The sequence below is a fragment of the Dama dama genome, chromosome 23 (assembly GCF_033118175.1).
Source record: "Dama dama isolate Ldn47 chromosome 23, ASM3311817v1, whole genome shotgun sequence".
In the NCBI taxonomy this organism is placed as follows: domain Eukaryota; kingdom Metazoa; phylum Chordata; class Mammalia; order Artiodactyla; family Cervidae; genus Dama; species Dama dama.
The window spans coordinates 30,945,843-30,968,444 of NC_083703.1; the positions used below are offsets into that span (position 1 = coordinate 30,945,843).

At 40.0% G+C, this 22,602-nt stretch overlaps 1 protein-coding gene across 1 annotated transcript in view; it reads right to left on the minus strand.

Annotated features, from left to right (window-relative positions):
* The window catches only part of ITGA8 (integrin subunit alpha 8), a 188,074-nt gene that overhangs the window by 81,303 nt on the left and 84,169 nt on the right, over nucleotides 1–22,602 (minus strand). Inside the window, exons 14-20 of the mRNA XM_061126283.1 lie at nucleotides 20,832–20,877; nucleotides 16,977–17,084; nucleotides 10,552–10,607; nucleotides 9,771–9,925; nucleotides 6,364–6,501; nucleotides 5,805–5,872; nucleotides 2,254–2,401 (exon numbers count right to left, since the gene is read on the minus strand). Coding sequence (XP_060982266.1) covers nucleotides 2,254–2,401; nucleotides 5,805–5,872; nucleotides 6,364–6,501; nucleotides 9,771–9,925; nucleotides 10,552–10,607; nucleotides 16,977–17,084; nucleotides 20,832–20,877 — 719 coding nt within the window. The remainder of the gene's footprint in view (nucleotides 1–2,253; nucleotides 2,402–5,804; nucleotides 5,873–6,363; nucleotides 6,502–9,770; nucleotides 9,926–10,551; nucleotides 10,608–16,976; nucleotides 17,085–20,831; nucleotides 20,878–22,602) is intronic.

Below are 22,602 nucleotides of genomic sequence, written 5' to 3' on the forward strand. Positions count from 1 at the left end.
ACAATAATAAAAAGATAAAGCATATAGGCTTTTATTTCTGGAAACATTTAGAAGAAAGTTGCTGAAAAAAAAGTATAAAGGCTGACTCCATTAAGATCTCTAGAGCAGGAGATGACCAGCATCTACATTTTCAAAAAAGATGTATGCTTTCCATTGTATATATGTACCACATCTTCTTTATCCACTCCTCTGTTATGGACATCTAGGTTGCTTCCATGTCCTGGCTATCGTAAATAGGGCCGCAATGAACATTAGGGTGCTATACCTTTTGTAATTATGGTTTTCTCAGGATAAATGCCAGGTGGTAGGATTGCTGGGTCATATGGTAGCTTCATTTTTAATTTTTTATCCCTATTTTTAGTTTTTATAATTAGGATTGATATATATATATACTACCATGTGTAAAATAGGTAGCTATTGGGAATCTACCATATAGCACACAGAGCTCAGCTCAATATTCTATGAAGACCTAGAGGGGTGGGATGGGGTGGTGAGAGGGAGGCTCCAGAGGAAAGGGACATACATACACATATAACTGATTCACTTTGTTGTATAGCAGAAACTAACACAACATTGTAAAGCAATTATGCTCAAATAAAAAAATGATTTTAATCAAAGAACAACAAAACTGACAATCAGATAATCCCTCATATTTTTCCTCTTGAGAGAAAATTGCTTTAAAAAAGCCCCAAACTTGAACTGAGTATAAAGAAAAAGGGACACAAACCTCAAACTGCTTAAAAACAAAGAAGGAATTAGAATGTGGCTTAGTCATGTCAAATTCAAATTCTGCCCAAGGGAAATGGATGGAGGAAAACAGTTAAGGACTCATTGGAGATTATGGATAATAATCTGTTGTAATGTCTAAAGCCCCAAAGATAGAAACGATAAATGTTTCCTATGTTTTCCATGCAATAAAGTGGATAGTAAACTGAATGCTTTGCTAAAAGAAGAATATTTTGAATAGATGCTTTGTGTAAGTCAGGGGTGGAGTGACAGAAAGGGCATTGAAATAAAAACATAAGAAGAGCCCTGGAACAGCTTTTAGAATAACATACTTGAGCTTCATTGTTTGTTTGTTTACATATTATTTGCTTGTAAGTGTTCCTAGATGATATGTTCCCTAGAAACAATAGCAATTTGTGATGATTTTAGGGCTGTCGAATATACTTGATTATTGTTCCTCTGGGTTTATTTTTTTACTGAGAAGATAATTTAACCAAAATATTAATCATGAGACTAGAGGTGTGCACACAGAATTTTGTATTCCTCACATTTGTAAATGTCTTTCAAATACCCACATCGCAACCATTGTTAGTATTTCTTTAGAGGAATTATATTTCATTAGATGATATAATCATTAGAATGTGCATGTTCCCAAGATGGTGCAGTTTTTGGAAAGTAGCAGAATTTTAATAAACTTCAGTTAAACGAACCACGCCCATCAGCAAGAAGTTAAATACTACTCATTGTGCAGACTTCCATGAGAACTGCAGGCAAGACTATGCAAGTGTGAAACTTGGCCTCTGCCCTTAGATGTGAGTCTGTATATCTCTGAAACCAAGGGACTCTCTCTGTTATCCTTTGGTGTGTTTATAATGATTTTCTACCAGAACCCAAAGAGATTCTGCATGGGAAGGTTCATATTCTGATGAAGAAAGGAAATTCTATAAAGAGCGTCAGGGTCAGTTCAACAAATAGTGGCATTGCAGGGTTGGCAAATGACAAAAGCTTGGCTTTTTCTTGGTCCTGGTCCTGAAAAGGTAGACTAGGAAGAAAGAAAAGAAAAAATGAATGCATTTCGTTTCCAGTGCCTGTCTAGGCTCTTTTCAGTGCCCAGCTGGGATTGGCAGGACCTTCCTCCAAAAGCAGTAATGAAAACCAGACCTCCTGGGACCAGCTTGAAGCATAAAGGAACTCAAAGTTCAAGGCCAGAAAACAGCTGGGGTGGGTGGAAGTCAGCTTGGGGTAGGGGTGATGGATCACATTGATGGGCTGTCTCTTTCAGACAGTGGTCTCCTCATTTCAGCTCCCACTCTTTGGTCACTTTATCTTTGCACTGTGGCCAAGAAAGATATGAATACTGCTTAAGACCATCATTTTTCCTGGGCCATTGCTATCGTCTTAACAAAATGAGGTGCCATCTTGTTTCCTTTTACTAATGAAGAAACTCTCAGCTAAGATGACTTAACACGGATTTGATTTCAAAATACACCTAGCTCTTTCCTCCTCCAGATGACCTCCTGACATTACCTTGTTGCTGCGTTCAATCCCAACATAATCGGCCTCTTCTGGAATGAGCACAAAGAGCTCGGCTTCGTAGGCACCTTCCCCTTCATTTCTCGCGTTGATTATGAGCATAAGGTGGTTTTCATCTCCAATGATGACCTGGGGCCTATCTCTAAAAAGGCAGTTTAAAAAGAATCATTACGTATGATATATCTCTGGATGCATGGATATTTTATTTAAGGACTTAGAGGAAGATGTGAACATGCAAGACTGAGAAAAAAACAAGATTCATTGTCTTGAAGGGGTGATCAGAAGAATTAAAACTGTCTGGACTGGAAGGGTAGGAAAACACCCCAGGGTAAATGATTAACCACCAGTTCTCCAAACTAGTGGTTACTGGTGCAGGGGGAAGGGCAATATTGAGGTCAGGGAGTGGGAGGCACAATCTACTGGCTATTAAGTTACACTCAAGGATTGTATTGTACAATGTGGGATATTGTACAAGATAGCCTGTATCTTGTAACAACTATAAATGGAAAGTAACCTTTAAAACCTGTATAATAAATAAACAACCAGTTCTCAAAAAAAAAAATTAAACAAAACTATGACCTATAGCATTTGCTGGTTCCAGTGGTATAAATCCTCCCATTGTGATCAATTTTCAGCTACCCACATACTTAACAGTCTACCAGCAAAAACTGAAAATTATTCAGCTCACAAGCCAGAAGGAGGGAGCTTCAGCCCATCCCTAAAAACATCCCATAGGAGGAAGACGGACAGCAGGAAGAGAAGGAGAGAGATGATTTAGAAAGTAGGAGGAGGCATGGGTAACACAAAGTGGAAACTAAGAGGGAAGAGAGAGGCAGACAAAAGAAGGTCTCAAATAACTATGGAAGATTTGGGGGTACTTTGAAGAAATTTAATTCCCTCCAAACTTCTAATCAAACCAGCATCTGGAAAAGTCTACTTTTGACCCTTAATCGAAGATATTGCTTTGGACACTCGCTGAATTATGAAATTTGGAAAAGGTCCCCATGAGCAGTTACCAAGAAGATTCCACACTGGCAGTGAGATAGTTCCTGGGGTGGGTCTGGGTTGAAGGAGGTGGGGAGGAGCACATTTTTACTGGGTGCTCTTTGATTCCTATTTGATTCTGTGATATCTTCAGCTTTACTTCACCCAGTGCCATTAACATTTTTTTCTCCAGCAAATCAAAACTGCTTTTGTTTGACCGTCTTAAATATGCCTCTAAGTCACAGGGTGCTGCAGAAATGGGTTCAGCAAAGATGTGGATGGAACCGGCTTGTCTGAATCTTTCGTCCACAAGACAGAGGCAAATGAAGTTTCTTCCTATGCTTTTTCTGCCATAGGATATTTTACCCCTTAGACCTATTTCTTTCCCTAATACAGTGCAGTCAGAACCAGTGCTGGACTGCTGTGTCTCCATGACAAGCCACTGAGAAGTCCTTTGATTCTTTTTTTTTTTTAATGAAATAGCTTGTAATTTATTCTTTAGACTATTCCAATAGTACATTTCTTGGATAAGAATGTTTTATTTAAACTTTTTGATACAGAGATTTTTCATGGTATCGTAACATAAAAAAAGATAAGATTCCATCTGATGACAAGTAGATATCTTTGACAAGCTAGTTTGCATACATACCCTGGGCATGGCTAAATAAGGTGAAAATTAAACAAGACTTTACAAAGGGTATAGTATTATAATGTCAGAATTCAGAAAGTACTACCTTGTCTATTCTAATTGCCATTCCTTTTTAATTATTAGAAAGTATAACATTTAAATTTCATAAGATATTTTTACTGCAAGAAGTAATCACATTATCTGTAATGTGCCCCCTGAATGCTTCTATGTGCCCCCTGAATGCTTCTAAGTGAAAATGTAGTTTCTATTTCTTTGCTGTTTAGTCCCTAAGTCATATCCAACTCTTTGTGATCCTGTGGACTGTGGCCCACTTGGTTGCTCTGTTTGTGGGATTTCCCAGGCAAGAATACTAGAGTGGGTTTCCATTTCCTTCTCCAGGGGCTCTTTCTGACCCAGGGATCTAACCCACATCTCCTGCATTGGCAGGCGGATTGTTTATCACTGAGCCACCAGGGAAGCTATAAACTTTTAATTAAATACTTTAAGAAGTCTTAAATGATGAGTTATATGAATCAACTGGGGAAAACGCTAGAATTTTTGATAGTGAAGGTTTATTCACAATTGAAACAATTTCACTTCCTTATTAAAAAATATACTTTTGTGTGTGTGACATAAAAAAACACTTTTCATTTTAAGACAATTATTGATTCACATGCACTTGTAAGAAAGAACACTGAGATCCCATGTGCCCTTTCCTCAGTTGCCCCCAAAGGTAACATCTTGAAAACTATAATGAATCCTATTAACAGCATATGGCCATTTTAAAAAAATGCATTTATTTACTATTTACTTGGCTGTATTGGGTTGAGTGGTAGAGAGCAGGAGTTTTCATCGCCACACAGGGACTTTCTCACTGTGGTGCCTGGGGACTTTCTCACTGTGGTGCCCGGGTTTAGTTGCTCCACAGCATGTGGGATCTTGGTTTCCCCACCAGGGATCGAACCCAGGTTCCCTGCACTGCAAGGAGGATTCTTTTTTTTTTTTTTTTTTTTTTAAGGAGGATTCTTAACTACTGGACCACCAGGGAAGTTCCAGGACACTGCCCTTTGATTCCTATTTGATTTGGGGACATCTTCAGCTTTACTTCATTAAGTGACATTAACACTTTTTTCCCAGTAAATCAAAATTGCTTCTGTTTTGGCCTGCCAATGTAGGGAGGGCTTCCCTGGTGGCTCAGATGGTAAAGACTCTGCCTGTAATGCAGGAGACCCAGGTTCAGTCCCTGGGTGGGGAAGATCCCCTGGAGAAGGAAATGTCAACCCACTCCAGTATTCTTGCCTGGAGAATTCCATGGACAGAGCAGCCTGGCAGGCTATAGCCCATAGAGTCGGACATGACCGAGTGACTAACAATGTGTTCCCTGCATTGCAAGGTGGGTTCTTTACCACTAGACCACCAGGGAAGTCCCAGGATACTGCCCTTTGATTCCTATTTGATTTGTGATATCTTCAGCTTTACTTCATCAAGTCACATTAACATTTTTTTTCCAGTAAATCAAAATTACTTTTGTTTTGACCATTTTAAAGATGCCTCTGAGTCATGGGGAGCTGCAAAAACAGGTTCAGCAAAGGTATTGATGGAACCAGCCTGTCTGAATCCTTTGCCCACAAGACAGAGGCAAATAAATACAACCGGAACCACCCAGAGTTGAGTTAACTTCGAACAAAAACATTTCCCCCTACTTTTGCTGAAAGATGAAACAGCCCAGGCAATGTCTTAGGGTGTGTCACTTGACACCAATGACAAAGAACTGACCCAAACCACAGGCTAGCCCAAAGGGTAGCTAAGCTCAAGAATTTCAGGCAGCACATTTTGGGTAGTAGTTGGAAGTGTATACTTTCTCCAGGGAAGCTTTAAATAAACACCTGTATTCCATTAGATAAAATGGACAAGTTTATTTATTTAAACTTACGGTCTAGCTGACAGCTTCAAGTCAGGAATGCACATGTTATCTTCTCCACAGTCGACCAGGATGTGAGCCTGAGTTGTGCAAACATGTATCAGAAAGAATCTGAGAAAACCCACATCCCATCCTTTTTCTTGAAAATTATGAATGATCCCACAAGTTAAACCAAAGCTTTCCTTGCACTGTGCATGAGTCCACCCGGCTAGAAAACTCTGTGTTTGGCAGTGACCTTCCCATATAGGTTTGTTTACTTAACAGCCCAATTCCAATTCAATCTGAAATGTCTATAAAGAATGCTACTCTGGCAGTGTTTTGAGGATTAGAGGCTGTATTGCTTCTATTACAGTCACATTTTGAACAAATTAAATCTTGGTTGCACAAGGAGAAGGGCTTCCGAAAACACAGGGATACAGTGTTTCAAGAAACGTGTTCAGAAAATCTCCCAAATGTTACAAACATGTGTGCAGGAATGAAAACAAAATGGGACCGATTTTGTCTGAAGGTCATGGGAGCAGTGCCCAGGGCCCGACTGAGATTATGCCATCCAAGATGGGCCAGGACCTACCTGTTCAGTAACAACGTTGTCCCTGTAGTAGTTCAATATTGGTTTCACCTCCAGACCTTCTTGAAAAGTGGATTCATCCAAACTGTAATTCATACTGATGTTGATTGGAGATAATTTGTCTCGGAATTCAGTCTCATCCTAGAGAAAATAATCACAAACTCAAGAAAAGCTCTGTAAAATGGCTACAAGATGTTAGCTGGTGAAAGGCAGGCAACATTTGATTTCGCACAATGAAACTGAATGATGAAGTAATTACCACCCCACCAGGCTTAGGCACATACTGATGGATGTAGCACAGAAGAGCCAGCTTCATGAATCTATGTTCAGAGATGGAATCATTTAGAGCTGTGCCTTTGATGAAATACATGCTTCCAGTGGCAATCTTTAGGTTCTCCAGATCTTCAACAACTCACATGAATGGGTCAAATCACATAGTTAAAAGTTTATGTTCGTGCTCAGACACGTCTGACTCTTTGTGACCCCATGGACTGTAGCCTGCCAAGCTCCTCTGCCCATAGGACTTCCCAGCCAAGAATACTGGAGTGGGTTGCCATTTCCTTCTCCAGGGCATCTTCCCAACGCAAGGATGGAACCCGGGTTTCCTACATTGTAGGCGGACTCTTTACCACTGAGCCAACACAGAAGCTCTATACGTAAAAAATAGATGTACAGTAAAAGTCCTGGAGAGTTTCATGAACTGGGATTTTTATTTTGATGAGGTTGGCAGAATTTATAAGCCCTCTTGTGCTCAGAGGAAGAAAACCTCTTGATTCTCTTTCTTTCTCCTCATTTCTTTACAGTCCTCATGTGTATGAATTTCAAAACACCTTCAGCACATCTGAAGTTCCCTTAGAAAAGAACTAGAACTTTCCTGGGAGTGAGGGGGTAGCCCCAGCAATAAGGTCTGGGCACACAGAAGCTCCCAAACTGTGGAGTGGGCATGCCAGCCTTCAGATGCATGCCAGCATCAGTCATAAGGAGACACAAGGGTCGTGCTGGCTTTTCATTCCAGAATGTGCTTTTCAAAATTAACTTTTATTGGAGTATAGTTGTTTTACAATGTTGTGTTAGTCTCTGCTGTATAGCAAAGTGAATCAGCCACATGTATACACAGACCCCTTCTTTTTGGATATCCTTCTCATTTAGGTCACCAAAGAGGACTGAGTGGGGTTCTCTGAGCTATACAGTAGGTTCTCGTTAGTTATCTACTTTATTTGTAAACTCTGCTTTCTGTGGGTTTTCTGTTATTATGTCCCCTCAAGGAGAACACCAACTGAAGAGAGTCTTCACCACCTTACAACTGGTAAGAAGATGAAATAACTGTATCATACACATTTTGGCTTTTTAATTTCGTGGAGGTTTAGGAGCTATTGTAAAAATACATTGCCTTACAATCTAAATGTCCACTGACAGAGGAATGGATAAGGAAGTGGATAAATGTGGTGTGTTTATACAGCAGAATATTACGCAGCCATTAAAAAGAATGAAATCATGCCATCTGCAGCGACCTGGATGACCTAGAGGTGGTCACACTGAGTGACGTTAAGTCAGAGGAGAAACACTGTGTGACATCTCTTAAAGGTGGAATCTGAAAAGAAAGGATGCAAATGAACTTACTCACAAAACAGAAAGAGACTTGCAGACTCAGAGAAGGAACTAATAGTTGCCTGTACACACTGCTATATTTAAAAATGGATAACCAACAAGGACCTACTGTATAGCAGAATGTTATGCTATGTTATGCTCTGCTCAATGTTATGTGGAAGCCTGGATGGGAGGAAAGTTTGGGGGAGAATGGATACATGTATAGGTATGCCTGAGTCCCTTTGCTATTCACCTGAGACTATCACGACATTGTTATACCCCAATACAAGATAAACAGTCTTTAAAAAAATACATTGCTTTAAAAATATAATTATAACTTACTTTTAAGAAAGTCTTTGACTGCCTCACCCTTTTCCTGAGTTGGCTCAGAGATGCACCTTGATAAAATCTGGCCAAACATCCTCATGTAGGATAAAAGTTCAATTAAATTGTGTCTGACTTTTGTGTTTTAGGGAGGGGGAGGAAGAAATGAAAACCACCTGAGTTAGTATTAAGACTAAGAGTATATTCAAAACAAGAAGCAGCTTAGCAGAAATTAATGCAACATTATAAATCAACAAAAATTAAAAGGAATGAAACCAACCACCACACAAGAGCCAATAAGTTTTAGAGCAAGACATACCACGCAAATTCTCCAGCAACGCAGGAACATAGCCCTGAACATCAACATACAGGCTGCCCAAGGTCACACCTAACACATAGACCCATCTCAAAACTCATTACTGGGCACTCCATTGCTCTCCAAAGAGAAGAAATCAAGCTCCACGCACCAGAACACTGACGCAAGCTTCCCTAACCAGGAAATCTCGACAAGCCAATCGTCTAACCCCACCCACTGGGTTAATCCTCCACAACAAAAAGGAACCACAGACCTCCAGAATACAGAAAGCCCACTCCAGATACAGCAATCTAAACAAGATGAAAAGGCAAAGAAATACCCAACAGGTAAAGGAACATGAAAAATGCCCACCAAGTCAAACAAAAGAGGAGGAGATAGGGAATCTACCTGAAAAAGAATTTAGAATAATGATAATAAAAATGATCCAAAATCTTGAAAACAAAATGGAGTTACAGATAAATAGCCTGGAAACAAAGATTGAAAAGATTCAAGAACTGTTTAATAAAGACCTAGAAGAAATAAAAAAGAGTCAATTACAAATGAATAATGCAATGAATGAGATCAAAAACACTTTGGAGGGAACCAAGAGTAGAATAACGGAGGCAGAAGATAGGATAAGTGAGGTAGAAGATAAAATGGTGGAAATAAATGAAGCAGAGAGGAAAAAAGAAAAAAGGATCAAAAGAAATGAGGACAACCTCAGGGACCTCTGGGACACTGTGAAACGCCCCAACATTCAAAAATTAAAAGGAAAAAGAAGCAGCTTAGGAAGTAATGGCAATACATTATTAGGTTGACTGAAGTCAGACTCAACATAGGAGTGTGTGGCCCCCAAGTTTCCTCCAATCAAGTGAAAATAGGTGTGTGTCTATGAGAATCGCTGCTGCTTAGTCATTTCAGTCGTGTCCAACTCCGTGTGACCCTATGGACTGCAGCCTACCAGGTTCCTCTGTCCGTGGGATTCTCTAGGCAAGAATACTATAGTGGGTTGCCATGCCCTCTTCCAGGGGATCTTCCCTACCCAGGGATCGAACCCAGGTCTCCTGCGTTGCAGGCGGATTCTTTACCACTGAGTCACCAGGGAAGCCCCTGAGAACCACTGTGATGGTTTAAATGGAGAAAAGTGATTGGAGTTTGGATTTAAATGTGAGAGGCCAGAAAGGTTTGATTCAGGAATACTTACTCGAAGGTAAACGATAAAATCCTGGCACTGGGGGGATTTCTGCCCCTTTATCACGAGAGGGAAGACGAGATGTGACTGATGGTTATCAAGGAACAGCGTACGTTTAATGGCTCCTTTTTGTTTCAGGGTGTCTAACTGCACCTCAGCGGTCAGGCCTAACGGACAGAAAGATGTAAAGCAAATATAATCCAGAAAGGAAAAGTATTCAGTGAATGCAATGCTTTACCAGAGAGAATTCCTATTTCAACTTGCTTATTCAGGAAACATTTTTGCCATAGTTGGGATCAAAAACAATACATGAGCTGTGTAGATTTGATAAAATACTCCCCAAACTTAAAAACTTGTTTTATGATGGTTTTACACAAAAAGTCATTTTTTCCCCATAATTGTATATGTTTTTACAGGCAACACCAATTATTCAAGGAATATTTAGGTAGAAGTTCCCATATATTTAATAGAAATTTTTGTGTGAATAAAGACCTCTTTGAGAGTTTCACATGGTCTAGTCAGTGAAGTGCTTGAGTTTAGTCGCTCGTCACATCTGACTCTTTGCAACCACATGGACTGTAGCCTGCCAGGCTCCTTTGTCCATGGGATTTTCCAGGCAAGAATACTGGAGTGGGTTGCAATTCCCTCCTCCAGGGGATCTTCCCGACCCAGGAATCAGACCTGCACCTCTCTATTGCAGGTGAATTCTTTACCCACTGAGCCATCGAGGAAGTCCACTTACTAGTGAATTTTCTTAATATGGTAGAGGAGTAGAAAATGAAAATATGCTCACCTATTGTGTTTGCAATGTTCTGGCCTGCCACAGATGCACACACTTTTAAAGAAAAGCTAGAGAAAATAATAGTCAATAGTTTTCTGGTTAATAAACTTAACAGTCTGAAGCAGCAATCTTTCTTTTCCTCACCCCAGATAAACAAATCTGTTATTTTTCCTCTATACTTCTCTTAGTGCACACACAATTAAACAAATAAATATGCACATATTTATTTATTTATTGATATATATACATATATATATCTCACAAGTCTAATACAATTGAGAAAGGTGATATTATTACATAGGAAGGTAATACTTGGAAATATTACTAGAGGTCAACTAATTTAATCAGTGGATTCATTAATCAATTACTTGCTATCTTTGTTCAAGAAATACATATAAATATCTTCCATGTGCCAGGAAGTAAAGAATTGGGCAGAACAGTAAGAGGGCAGCTAGTGATACAGCCTGGAGGTGACCCCAATTTGAGGAATCTGAAGGAATCTGGCATGTTTGGTGCATTAGAGCAGGACCAGGAAGATAAAGAAAGTGAGGCTTGCTCGATCAGTAGGGAACAGGACTTTGAAAATCACATTAAAAAATTTGGATTAAGAGGTGCAAACTTGTAGGTAAAAAATAAGCTACAAGGACATATTGTACAACATGGGAAACATAGCCACTATTTTATAATAACTATAAATGAACTGCGAATCACTATACTGTATACCTGTAATTTATATAACATTATACATCCACTACACTTCAATTAAAAAAAAAAGAATTTGGACTTAATTCTGAGAGGCATGGAGCATCACAGTATAATGAACCAGAATCTACTTTCCTTGGAAGCAGATGGGGACTCGGCAGCTACTTGCCAGGGTTGGGGTATAATTTGAGACAGAGATACAAGAAGAGGAAGGGAAAAAGAAAGAAAATGGGGAGAGGAGAATGGCTGTCTCAGGCTCGGTAGGCACAATGATACTGTGTGTAAGGACAACAGAGGATGGAGGGGACTTCCCTGGGGATCCAGTGGTTAAGACTCTGTGCGCCCAGCGCAGGGGGCCTCGGTTCAATCCCTGGTCGGGGAACTAAGATCCCACATGCTGCCTGGCATGGCCAAAAGAAAAGAGAAGATAGATATGCAAGAGAGATCTTTATAGTTTTTCCTTGAACGTGTCTTAAACCCAACCCAGGGAGGGGCCTGCTGTGGCTTGTAGGACAGCCTGCACTTGGATCTCGCCATGGAGGGAATGAGGACTGGCCAGCGGTCTCTGCCTGCCTGCTGCTTGTGCTAAACTCCCTAGGGAAAAATGTCAAGCTCTAAAAGCCAGCATTCATGAGGGGGCTTTTTCACATTTCTAAGGAAGTGAAAATACAAGAAAATACTTCAGTATGATTTAATGACAGCCTTAACATTTTTTATTAGTAAATACTATAGTATGATTTGAACATTTCTACAGAATCCAAAAGGAGTAAATAATCCCTTGTCGTGCTTTAATTATGTGTCAGCTTCCTGTGTCAAATATAATGAAGATGTGTCACATCTGGGATTCATCGAGCTCCCGTGACCTCAGTCAATGTCTCCCTTCAGGGTAAATAATTTGCCACATACCATTAAGCCAAACGTTTCCCGAGCCGTCTCTGCTATTTCAAGTGTTTGTACCACTTCCCCAGAGAAATCACAAATTCCAGCCCACTTCTACTTCAGTTGGAATTACTCAAGAAAGACGAATAGTGAATCACATCTTTAAATTTTGTAGCAGGTCTGGCTTTCAAAGCTGGAATTTTTTTCTGTGTCTGACTTTTTTTGGAAGTACTTGGTTATGTGTTAAAATTGTCCGTTGGCTTTTTTTTTCTCTGTTCATCCTTACACCAAACAGACAAAACTCATTAGCTTGTATAAGATAAATTCCTATTTGTAATAAAATGATCTATATGTAGATTGAAATAATTTTACGTACAGCATTTTGTTTAACACAATTAAGAAACAGAAAAACTTTTGCAAAATAAAGTTATGAATGTGAACATTATCTCCTCTTTGGGAGAAGAATTTGATTGAAAAATGATGTCATCAGCCGAAGGGTTACTTTTGATTTACGAATAGTGTGTGTGTGTGTGTGTGTGTGTGTGTGCGCGCGCGCGTGCGCTCAATCGCATCCCACTCTTTTGTGACCCCATGGACCAGAGTCTACTAAGTTCCTCTGTCCATGGGATTTACCAGGCAAGAGTACTGGAGCGGGTTGCCATTTCCTTCTCCAGGGAATCTTCCCAACCCAGGGACTGAACCTGAGTCTCTGTGTCTCCTACATTACACTGGTGCCACTTGGGAAGCTCCATCAGTGTTACTCTAAACTTCTTAGTTCCCCCTCTCTGTTACCTTTATATCATTAAGTGGACGATTTTAGCTTTTTCATACTGAATTATTGATAACAGCAGTCCAACCTGAACGTTTTGTTTACAGATGTTTTTAAGCCAAAAAAAAAAAAAAAAAGTTGCCAAGTTATAACTTTCACAGCACTCTGTTCTGATGGAAAAAGAAAACCTCACTGAAATATTCATTCTGAATTGAGAAAAATATTTCTCTTCTCTATAAACACACACATATACAGCATATGTATATTGTTTTTTGGCCACGCAGCATGTAGGATCTTAGTTCCCCGAACAGGGATCAAACTTACATCCCCTGCAGTGGAAATGTGTATAGTCTTAACCACTGGACTGCCAGGAAGTCCCCACCATATGTTTTATGAAACATATTAAGTACACTTACAGGTCTTCATCTAATTACAATAAACACTTGAGTTGTCAGGGGAAGCTGTGAATTATTATTAGAATTAAAATTTTAAACTGTTGGGCTATATTTCTGGTGTGTCAGAAAGCAGGACCAATCACAAATCCTCTAACACTAGCCCTAACCTGATGCAATAATGGTTGGAATAATGATTCTGTGACATAATGGTGTTCATAGCCACATATGGAGGAGGAAGAATGAAATAAATGTGAAATGGGACTTAAAAATACAAAGCACTTCAGTTTTCAGTTGAGCTAATTCAATACTCTTTCAGTGATAGCTAATAACAGATTTTACATAAAGTTAGGTGTAACTGAAAAGTTTTTTTCAAATTTGAAAAAGGGACAGTTTATGAACTTCTACATCTGTAAAATATTTTTTATTAATTTTACTTTTTCTCATTCAATAACAATTATATGAATATTTATAGGCTGGCTTTATTTTGTTTTCTCACTTAGAAATACAAGTAGCAGAAACTTTATAAGCCTACATAGCTGTTTGAAAGGCACAGAAATTCACATTGAGGGAAATGGAGAACTTTTCCCAGTTAGAGCTTGACTTAATAGCTTTCATATGTATAGTATAAAATTATATCAAATACAGACAAAAATCACAGAAAAGAAAATCAACAAATACCTTTCAATCATTTTGGAAATACTGAACTAAATTCCTATAATAAATCTTAAAAAGTATTCGAGAAACACATTTGAGACTGAACCCACTGTTAATTTCGCATCTTCTAATACTTTGAGTCACCCAGTCAAAATTTTTTCATGTGAAAATGAAACATCTTTCAGAAAATGGATGCAACAGAATCGAATAAATAACTGTTATTTGCCCACAAAACAAATTGTATTTTACCTAAGTAACCTGAGTTAATGCAATAAGAGTTCATGAAAAAAAAAATTCTTGTTAAAAAGTAATATTCTTTCCACAAGACCAAACATATCCTATGACTCGTTGAAAACAACAAAACTTAAAAAAAAAATTAAAAAACCAAAAAATCCTTAGAAAAGACAATCTAGTTCATAGGAAGATTTCACACCAGAGTGTGCCCTACACAATATGCTTTAAAGAACTCAGTCTAGAAGTCCATTCAGTCATGAAATGCAAACAGAGGACGTGGGGACACATGCTCAAGTAGCACTCATTCTTCCTTTCATGTTCATTTCATCCAGGGTTCAGAGAGATGCTGGCTTTTTCACATATTTTCTCAGATCAGGCTTTCATTATAATATTTTATGGTTTCATACCCTTTTAAAATGTGCCCAGGGCATTTCCCAGTTACTTTCAGAAGCTGGTTAAGGGGAAGACAGTCCTCCCCAAACTGAGAGGTCCCAGCAAAGGACGTTCTTCAAGGAATTCTTCAGGGTCCTCCACACCCCTTATCCTCTACCCTTAAAGGCTCTGATTCCAGTATGAACCCCTGTCCAGAGGCTATGAGCAACATGCTGAAACTGGCTAGGAATACATTCTATAACAGCGGTCCCCAACTTTTTTGGCACAAGGGACTGATTTCATGGAAGACAATTTTTCCATAGACCAGGGGTTGGGGGAGATGGTTTCAGGATGATTCGAGTGCTTTAGCTTTACTGTGAACTTTACTTCTAATCTAATGCTGACTCTGGTTTGACAGGAGGTACTGGTCCACAGTCTGGAGGTTGGGTACCCCTGTTCTAAGGGTCTAGGCTGTGTTCTGCATTCTGACTTTCTCAGGAACTGACCATATCATCTGAGTTATGCCATATCATCTGGAAAATGGGGGCAAATCTCAAACACTCCAAATATTTGTTGATTTTTCAGAGTGTGTGTGTGCTCAGTCGTGGCCGACTCTTTGCGACCCTGTGCACTATAAACCACCAGGCTCCTCTGTCCATGGGATTCTCCAGGCAAGAATACTGGAGTGGGTTGCCATTTCCTCCTAAAGGGGATCTTCCCAACCCAAGGATTGAACTCTCCAACCCAGAGATTGGGGCTTCCCTTGTAGCTCAATCTATAAAGAATCTGTCCACAATGCAGGAGACCCAGGTTCGATTCCTGGGTTGGGAAGATCCCCTAGAGAAGGAAATGGCAACCCACTTGAGTATTCTTGCCTGGAGAATCCCACGGACAGAGGAGCCTGGTGGGCTACAGTCCATGGGGTCATAAGAGTCGGACATGATTTTGTGATTAAACCACCACCACCCAGGGATTAAGATGTCTCTGGCATCTCCTGCATTGCAAGTGGATTCTTTACCACTAGTGCCACCTGGGAAGCCCTGGATGTTGCATAGAACTTTAAAAAGTGGGTTTGTTGCCCCAGACTAGTGACTACATGTGTGAGAAGTATGGAGCGATTGGAGATGTTTACTGTGTCCTACCCTGTGTAGATGGTAGGGGCTGAGGAACTATTGGCATCTATAAAAAAGAGGGTCTTATGTGGTACCTGTATTTTAGAGACCAAAAAGTCATGATCCTTGGGACAGGGAGTAGCTTTTTTTGTATTTCTTGATCTCAGTTTGGACAGTGGTTTTGGCTGTGTTCCAATTTTGTTCTAATGTCAGAGGATGAGTCAGGGTGATGGTATGGTTGAATTGTGTGGAGATGTTACCAATGGGATACCCCTGTGGGTGTCTGCTTTCAAAGCAGAGGGGTATGTTAATAGCCTCTGTTAAATTGGTTATAACACGCTCAGGTTGTGGGTTTGATAAGTTGCCAGGAATGAGCTCTATACATTCTTTTAAAATCTGGAGAAAGAAGGATCCTATATAGTCAGGCCCAAAAGTTGTGGTTCTGGGGTCACGCTGGGCAATTGCACAGGCTGAGACACTGTGCCAAGCTTGTATGTATATCAGAGAATATCACCCTAAAGCATTACCCAGAAGGACAGACTTCTGACCCTGGAGGACCTAACATACTGAGAAGCAAAGTGGTAGTTCCTTGAGCTGTGTTACACTCAGGTTCTATTTCTTGGTCCTTTCAGGTGACTGGCCAGATTCAGAAGGAAAATTCTCAGAAGTCTAAGCTGTGTTCTCCTACAGTACAGGATAAGGAACCATAATTTTACTGCTGTTTCTAATGATGAGATCATGGCCCCCAAAATATAGCTGAGGACACAAAAATCTCTATAACATTTACCTTCCATCTCATTGTACACGTGAAGTTATAAAACTTACATATGTCTTTAGCACAGAAAGTGAATAATCTGACCCAAGTTTGACTATTTTTAAAAAAAGACAATACATATGTCTGGAAAGTGTCTATAAGCATATGCAAATAAAAGCATCAAGATTTTTTTATTATATTTTCAGTTTGTTTAATGTTGATTTTAGTATGCCAAGATTCTAAAAGAACTCCAAGATTTGCTTGGCTGGGAATTTTCTCAGGTTAGTTTTGCTTCTCATCTCATGTGGCGCCTGTAGATGGAGACATACCCTCCACATAAATCAACAGCGAAAGATCAGCATTGTGTCAATTACTTTTTTTTAGTAGACTAACTCCTGGCTACTTGGAAATGGTGCCCAGATCCACAGCATCAGCACCACCTTGGGGCATCTTCAGAAACATAGTCTCAGGTCCCGCCCCAGATTTATGGCCTCTGAAGTGCAGGTTCACGAGATTCCCAGGTGATCTGAGTTCACACAAGAGGGCAAGAAGCACTAGAAACTCACCAGGCCACAGGTGCCACTGATTCTGGAATCAGGCAGGTTTTGTTTTCCAGATTGATGATCACTGGCTGCAGGATAAGTTGGGCCCCCACCGTCACAACTGGCCTCGCTCTGCAGGGAGAAGATGCACGGCTTTAAGGGTCCTGTGAGCACCAGGCGGAAGCCACTCCCAACGTTCCCAGCCCTGGTGCCAAGAGTTCCCCTCACTGCGTGAATAGGCGGGCTCCAGACTCAACCAGCTATCTTCAGACACTTCTGGTTGCTCATGAATATTATGGAGCTGTGAGACCGTGGAGCGAAGTCGCATTCATGGACCTGCTCTGTCTATGGAGTGCTCATGGTATTTTGGTGACATGGCTATGAAATACTTCCCTGGGATCTACTAGTCTATCCACATTCACATCTGAATATGAAGAAATACACCATCCTACAGTCACTTGCATCACATCTGTAAGTACTTGAATTTATTTTATTTATTTGGAGGTGCCAGGTCTTAGTTGTGGCATATGGGATCTAGTTCCCTGACCAGGGATTGAACCTGGGTTCCCTGCATTGGTAGCATGGCGTCTTAGCAACTGGACCACCAGGGAAGTCCCTGGATAGGGACTTTTAAATGGTTTTTGCTTTCTTATTTTTTTACTTTAAAAAAAATTTACTTACTTTTAATTGAAGGATAATGGCTTTACAATATTGTGTTGGTTTCTGCCATATATCATCATGAATCAAGCCATAGGTATATACGTGTCCCCTCTCTCTTGAGCCTCCCTCCCACCTCCCACCCCATCCCACCCCTCTAGGTTGTCACAGAGCACCGGTCTGAGCTCCCTGACTCATAGAGCGAATTCCCTACAGCCTATTACACAGAGTGAAGTAAGTCAGACAAAAACAAGTATCATATATACACGCATGTATATGGACTCTAGAAAGATGGTACTGATGAACCTATCTGCAGGGTAGCAATGGAGATGCAGACAGAGAGAATATACTTGACCCAGCGGGAAGGAGAAGGTGGGACAAACAGAAAGAGTAATATGCAAACACACACACTACCATATGTAAGATAGATAGCCAGTGGGGATTTTTAAATGTTGATTGGCAATTTTCTAGCCAAGCTTTGCAGATTGACCTAAACCCATGAGGGTGGGTGGACTCATTCTGCGCTTCACACAGAGCAATGGTTCTCAATCCTGATTGCACAACAGAAGCAGCCAACAGCTTTAAAACAGAAACCAGGCCCAGGCCTTCCACAAATCAATTGAATCAGAACCCCTGGGGGTCAAGGTCAGGCACTGAAATGTCAAACACACCCTCCAGGTAATTCTGTTATGCAGCCAAGCTGGAGGAGAGGGACTAATACAGAGTAAACTCAATTCTAACAACCCAGGTGAGGATAAACCAGACAAGAAAGTAAATCACGGGGAAAGGGAATGGGGCAAATTTTTAAAGCTCGGTGCCAAGACAGGAGAGCTGGGAGCCAGATCTCCAGATGACAATGTGAGATGATGCCATGCTGCTTAAGTTTTCCTCTGACAGGTGGGAGGGCTGGGCCATGGGGCAATGTGTCCTTTAGGGCACTGCTTTAAAGGATTTCATGATTACCATAATGGCGCCTAATGGGAATTTTCCTAAACTCCTTTACACTATTTATCTGTATGCTGTTAAGTGATTTTTATTTTCAATATTGTGTGAGCTCCAGTCCTTGGAAAAGCAGGGTAGATAGGATTAGACACACAAGACATTTATTAAGGTAAATACCTATGAAGGAAAAAGGGGAGGGAGGAGGCTAGGAGTCAGAGTGTGATGTAGGTCTGATCCCTGGGAATGAACAAGGAAACCTGGGAAAGAAGCTCCAGCTGGGACCCTCAGGGAGGAGGGTCTTGAGCCAAAGCTGCCTGTTTGTGGAGCTCCAGATGGGCCTATGTTTGTATCGCTACTGTGTCCGGTAATCAGCTGGGAGCCGTTTACGGGAAACAGGGCCTTGTTGCAAACGTAGATTCAGAGCATAGTGGCTGGACCACGAGCCGATTGCACTCCATCAGCTCCAAGTGCTGCTGCTTCAGGGCCACACACACAGCCCCAAGCCTTCCTGCACTTGCAGCATTTCAGTCACCTGATTCTCCGCTCCCTGAAATGGAGAGTGGCTGGTATACATCAGCCCTCTGAGGATGTCTTAGTACTGATGGAGATAATCTTACCTCCTTGAGGAAACCAACTTTAGAATCCCTCGGGGAGCTGACCTAGGTTTGTCCTATGTGCCCAGATCACCTGGGTCAACTCTCTGCCTTTCGATATCCTAACCTGGTGTCTTACATTCCTGTAACACTTTTTTAAACAAGAAAACAGAATCTAAATTTTCGATCACTGCCTACTGGTTACTTATTATTCTGTGTACTTCACATGCAGAGTCTCAATCTTTTTAACAAAATAACTTTATAATGTGAGTGTTATGCCCATTTGACATATGAAAAAAAAAACCTGAGGCTCAGAAAGTTATAGAAACTTGCCCAAGATTAGAAACGGGTGAGTGTCTAGAATGGCCAGGTTTTTCTTTTTTTTAAAGCAACACAAATTTATTGACACCAAGGGATCAGAAGAAGCATGTTTTATCTGAAAGCTCTAAGGAAGGATTCATTCAGGATCTCTCGTAGCTTCTGACAGTTCTTCACTTGGGGCAGCCTAACTCCAATCTTCACATGGTCTTCTTGTATGTATGTCTGTCTCTTCACAGTGCATTCTTTTTATAAGAACAACAGTCAAATTGGATTAGAGGTGAAATGGTTAGGTATTTTAAAATCCAGATCTGTCATATTTGAATTGTTCAGTGCTTGCTTTTTGGAGACTACTGATTCGTGGGTAGTATTTCTATTCCCTAATTTAGTGTCCACACTTGACTACAGAGGCCAGGGTCCATAATAACATTCCCCCACCCCATCTTCCTTATGTATAAGCACATTTTAATGCATTTCCAAAGCAAAGAGAAGTATTTAAATGGAGGGCCATCCAAAAAATGTGTCATTTTGTAAGTTCCACTAAGATTCATATCTTACTTGACATTATGTTAGTAGAGGCTGGAAATTTGGTCATGAGATATGAGAACAAAAACAGAAAGGTTGAAATAAAAGGAAAAATACTGAGGGGAAAATATTCCTCCAAACTTTAAAAAGAGCATCTAAATGTTTTCCAAAATAAATAATTGGGATATACTCTTTAAGACAAAGCTAGAAACAAAGAGGAAATGCATTTGAAACAACTAGAAGAACGTGTCCATCAATGAAGAAATAAAATGTGGTATACATATTCAACAGAATACTATTCAGCCACAAAAAGGGAAATCTTGCCTTTTGTGACAACACAGAAGGACCTTAAGAGTATTATGCTAAGTGAAAAATTCAGAAAAAGACAAATATCATACGATCTCACTTACATGTACAATCTAAAAACAAAACTCAAAAACTACAAGATGAACATATAGATACAGGGAACAGATTGGTGGTTGCCAGAGACGGAAGCGAGAGGGGGTGATGGAAATGAGTGAAAGTGGTCAAAAGTACAAATGTCTAGTTATAAGTAAGTCATGGGGATTTATTATTTATAAGATAAGTCATACAGCATGGTGCTTATAGTTAATAATACTGTGTTATTTTTATATGTACAGTATATTGAAAAGTTGCTAAGATGGTAGATCTTACAAGTTCTTATCACAGGCCAAAAAAAGTTGTAACTGTGTGGTGATGGATGTAATTAATGAGACTTATCATGGTAATCATTTTGCAATATATACAAATATTGAATGTCATACACTTGAAGTTAATATGTTATAATTAAAAAAAGAACATTTGCAGACCATCAACCACATACCTGTAAACTGCTACTTTTCCTGTTCCAAATGCACCCACAATTAAATCTACAAAAGAAAAAGACACAAAACAAGCACAAATTTTATAGAATTGATCAAAACTCATAATTAATTATAAATAGCACAGAGAGCAACCTGACATGCCGATTGCAGAATGAGAGTCATACAAACAAGAACAACAAATCATGGCTTTCTTAAGGCATTTTGGAAAGGATATACGAACTTCACTGTAACTCAATATGACACATAAATCAATAGATCTCAAACCCTACTGGACTCAGGAAGGCCAGCCTTCTAGAAATGCTTCAGATATTTGTCATAATGCCATGTCCTCCAGACCCAAGGCACACACCTTAAATCATAAGGGGAGTGTCTCTATTTCTGCTTTGTAAATAAGATCATAGCAGTGACCTGAATAGGAAGGAAGTCCAAAAGGGAAGGGATATATGTATATGTATGTCTGATTCACTTTGCTGTACAGTAGAAGCTAACATAAGATTGTAAAGCAACTATACTCCAATGAAAACTAATTTAAAAAGAAAAAAGGACTTCCCTGGTGGTCCAGTGACTAAGACTCTGCACTCCCAATGCAGGTGGCCTGGGTTCAATCTCTGGTCTGGGAACTAGATCCCACATGCTGCAACAAATAAATAAATAGAAAAAAAGGGGGAGGGAAGCATATGCTAAGTGCCTACTATGTACCAGGCTCATCACACATATTGTTTTATCATCCCCCTATCAGCAACAACCCTATAAGGCAAGTGTTTTACCAGTGAAGTGGAGCATTTTGGCTGCCATCTTACCTCAGCCTTTTGCTCTTACAAACATGTGGGTGGCAAGTATGGTTTTGGCACAGTGACTGGTAGTATATGAAATAACTGACATATCATTATGGCAGTCTCTCCTTATTAATAGTTTTGCTTCTTTGGTTTCAGTTGCCTGTGGTCAACCACAGTCTGAAAATATTAAGTGGAAAATTCCAGAAATAACTCATCATCAAACTTTTCAATTGCACGCTGTTCTGAGCAGCGTGATGAAATCTCACGCCATCCTGCCTGGGATGTGAATGACCTCTTGGTCCAGCATGTCCTATCTGTAGTCGCTTAGTAGCCAACTTGGTGTCTCAGTGCTTCTTCAAGTGACACTTATTTTACTTAATAATGGCTCTAAAGTGCGAGAGGAGTGATGCTAGGGACTTCCTTGGTGTTCCAGTGGTTAATACTCCATGCTGCCAATGCAGGGGGTGTGGGTTCAATCCCTGGTCAGGGGAACTAAGATCCTGCATGCTGCAGGGCATGACCAAAAAAAATTTAAAAGGAGTGATGCTAGCAATTAAAATGTGCTAAAGAGAAGCCCTAAGTGATTCCTTTAAGTGAAAAGGGGAACATTCTCCACTTAGTAAGAAATAAAAGCCTACACTAAAGTTGCTAAGATCTACAGTAAGAACAAATCTTGTATATGTGAAACTGTGAAGAAGGAAAAAAAACTCATGCTAGTTTTGTGGTCACACCACAAGCTGCAAAAGTTAAAAACCACAGTAGGTGAGAAGTAATTAGCTAAGATTGAAAAGACATTGAATTTGTACAATAAGATGTTTTGAGTGAGAGAGAGACCAGATTCACATAACCTTTATTATAATATATAGTTATAATTGTTCTACTTTATTCTTATTGTTGTTAATCTCTGTACCGAACTAATAAATTCATCTTAATGTATAGGGAAAAAACATAGCATCTAGAGGGTTCAGTACTCTCCGAGGTTTCAGGCATCCAC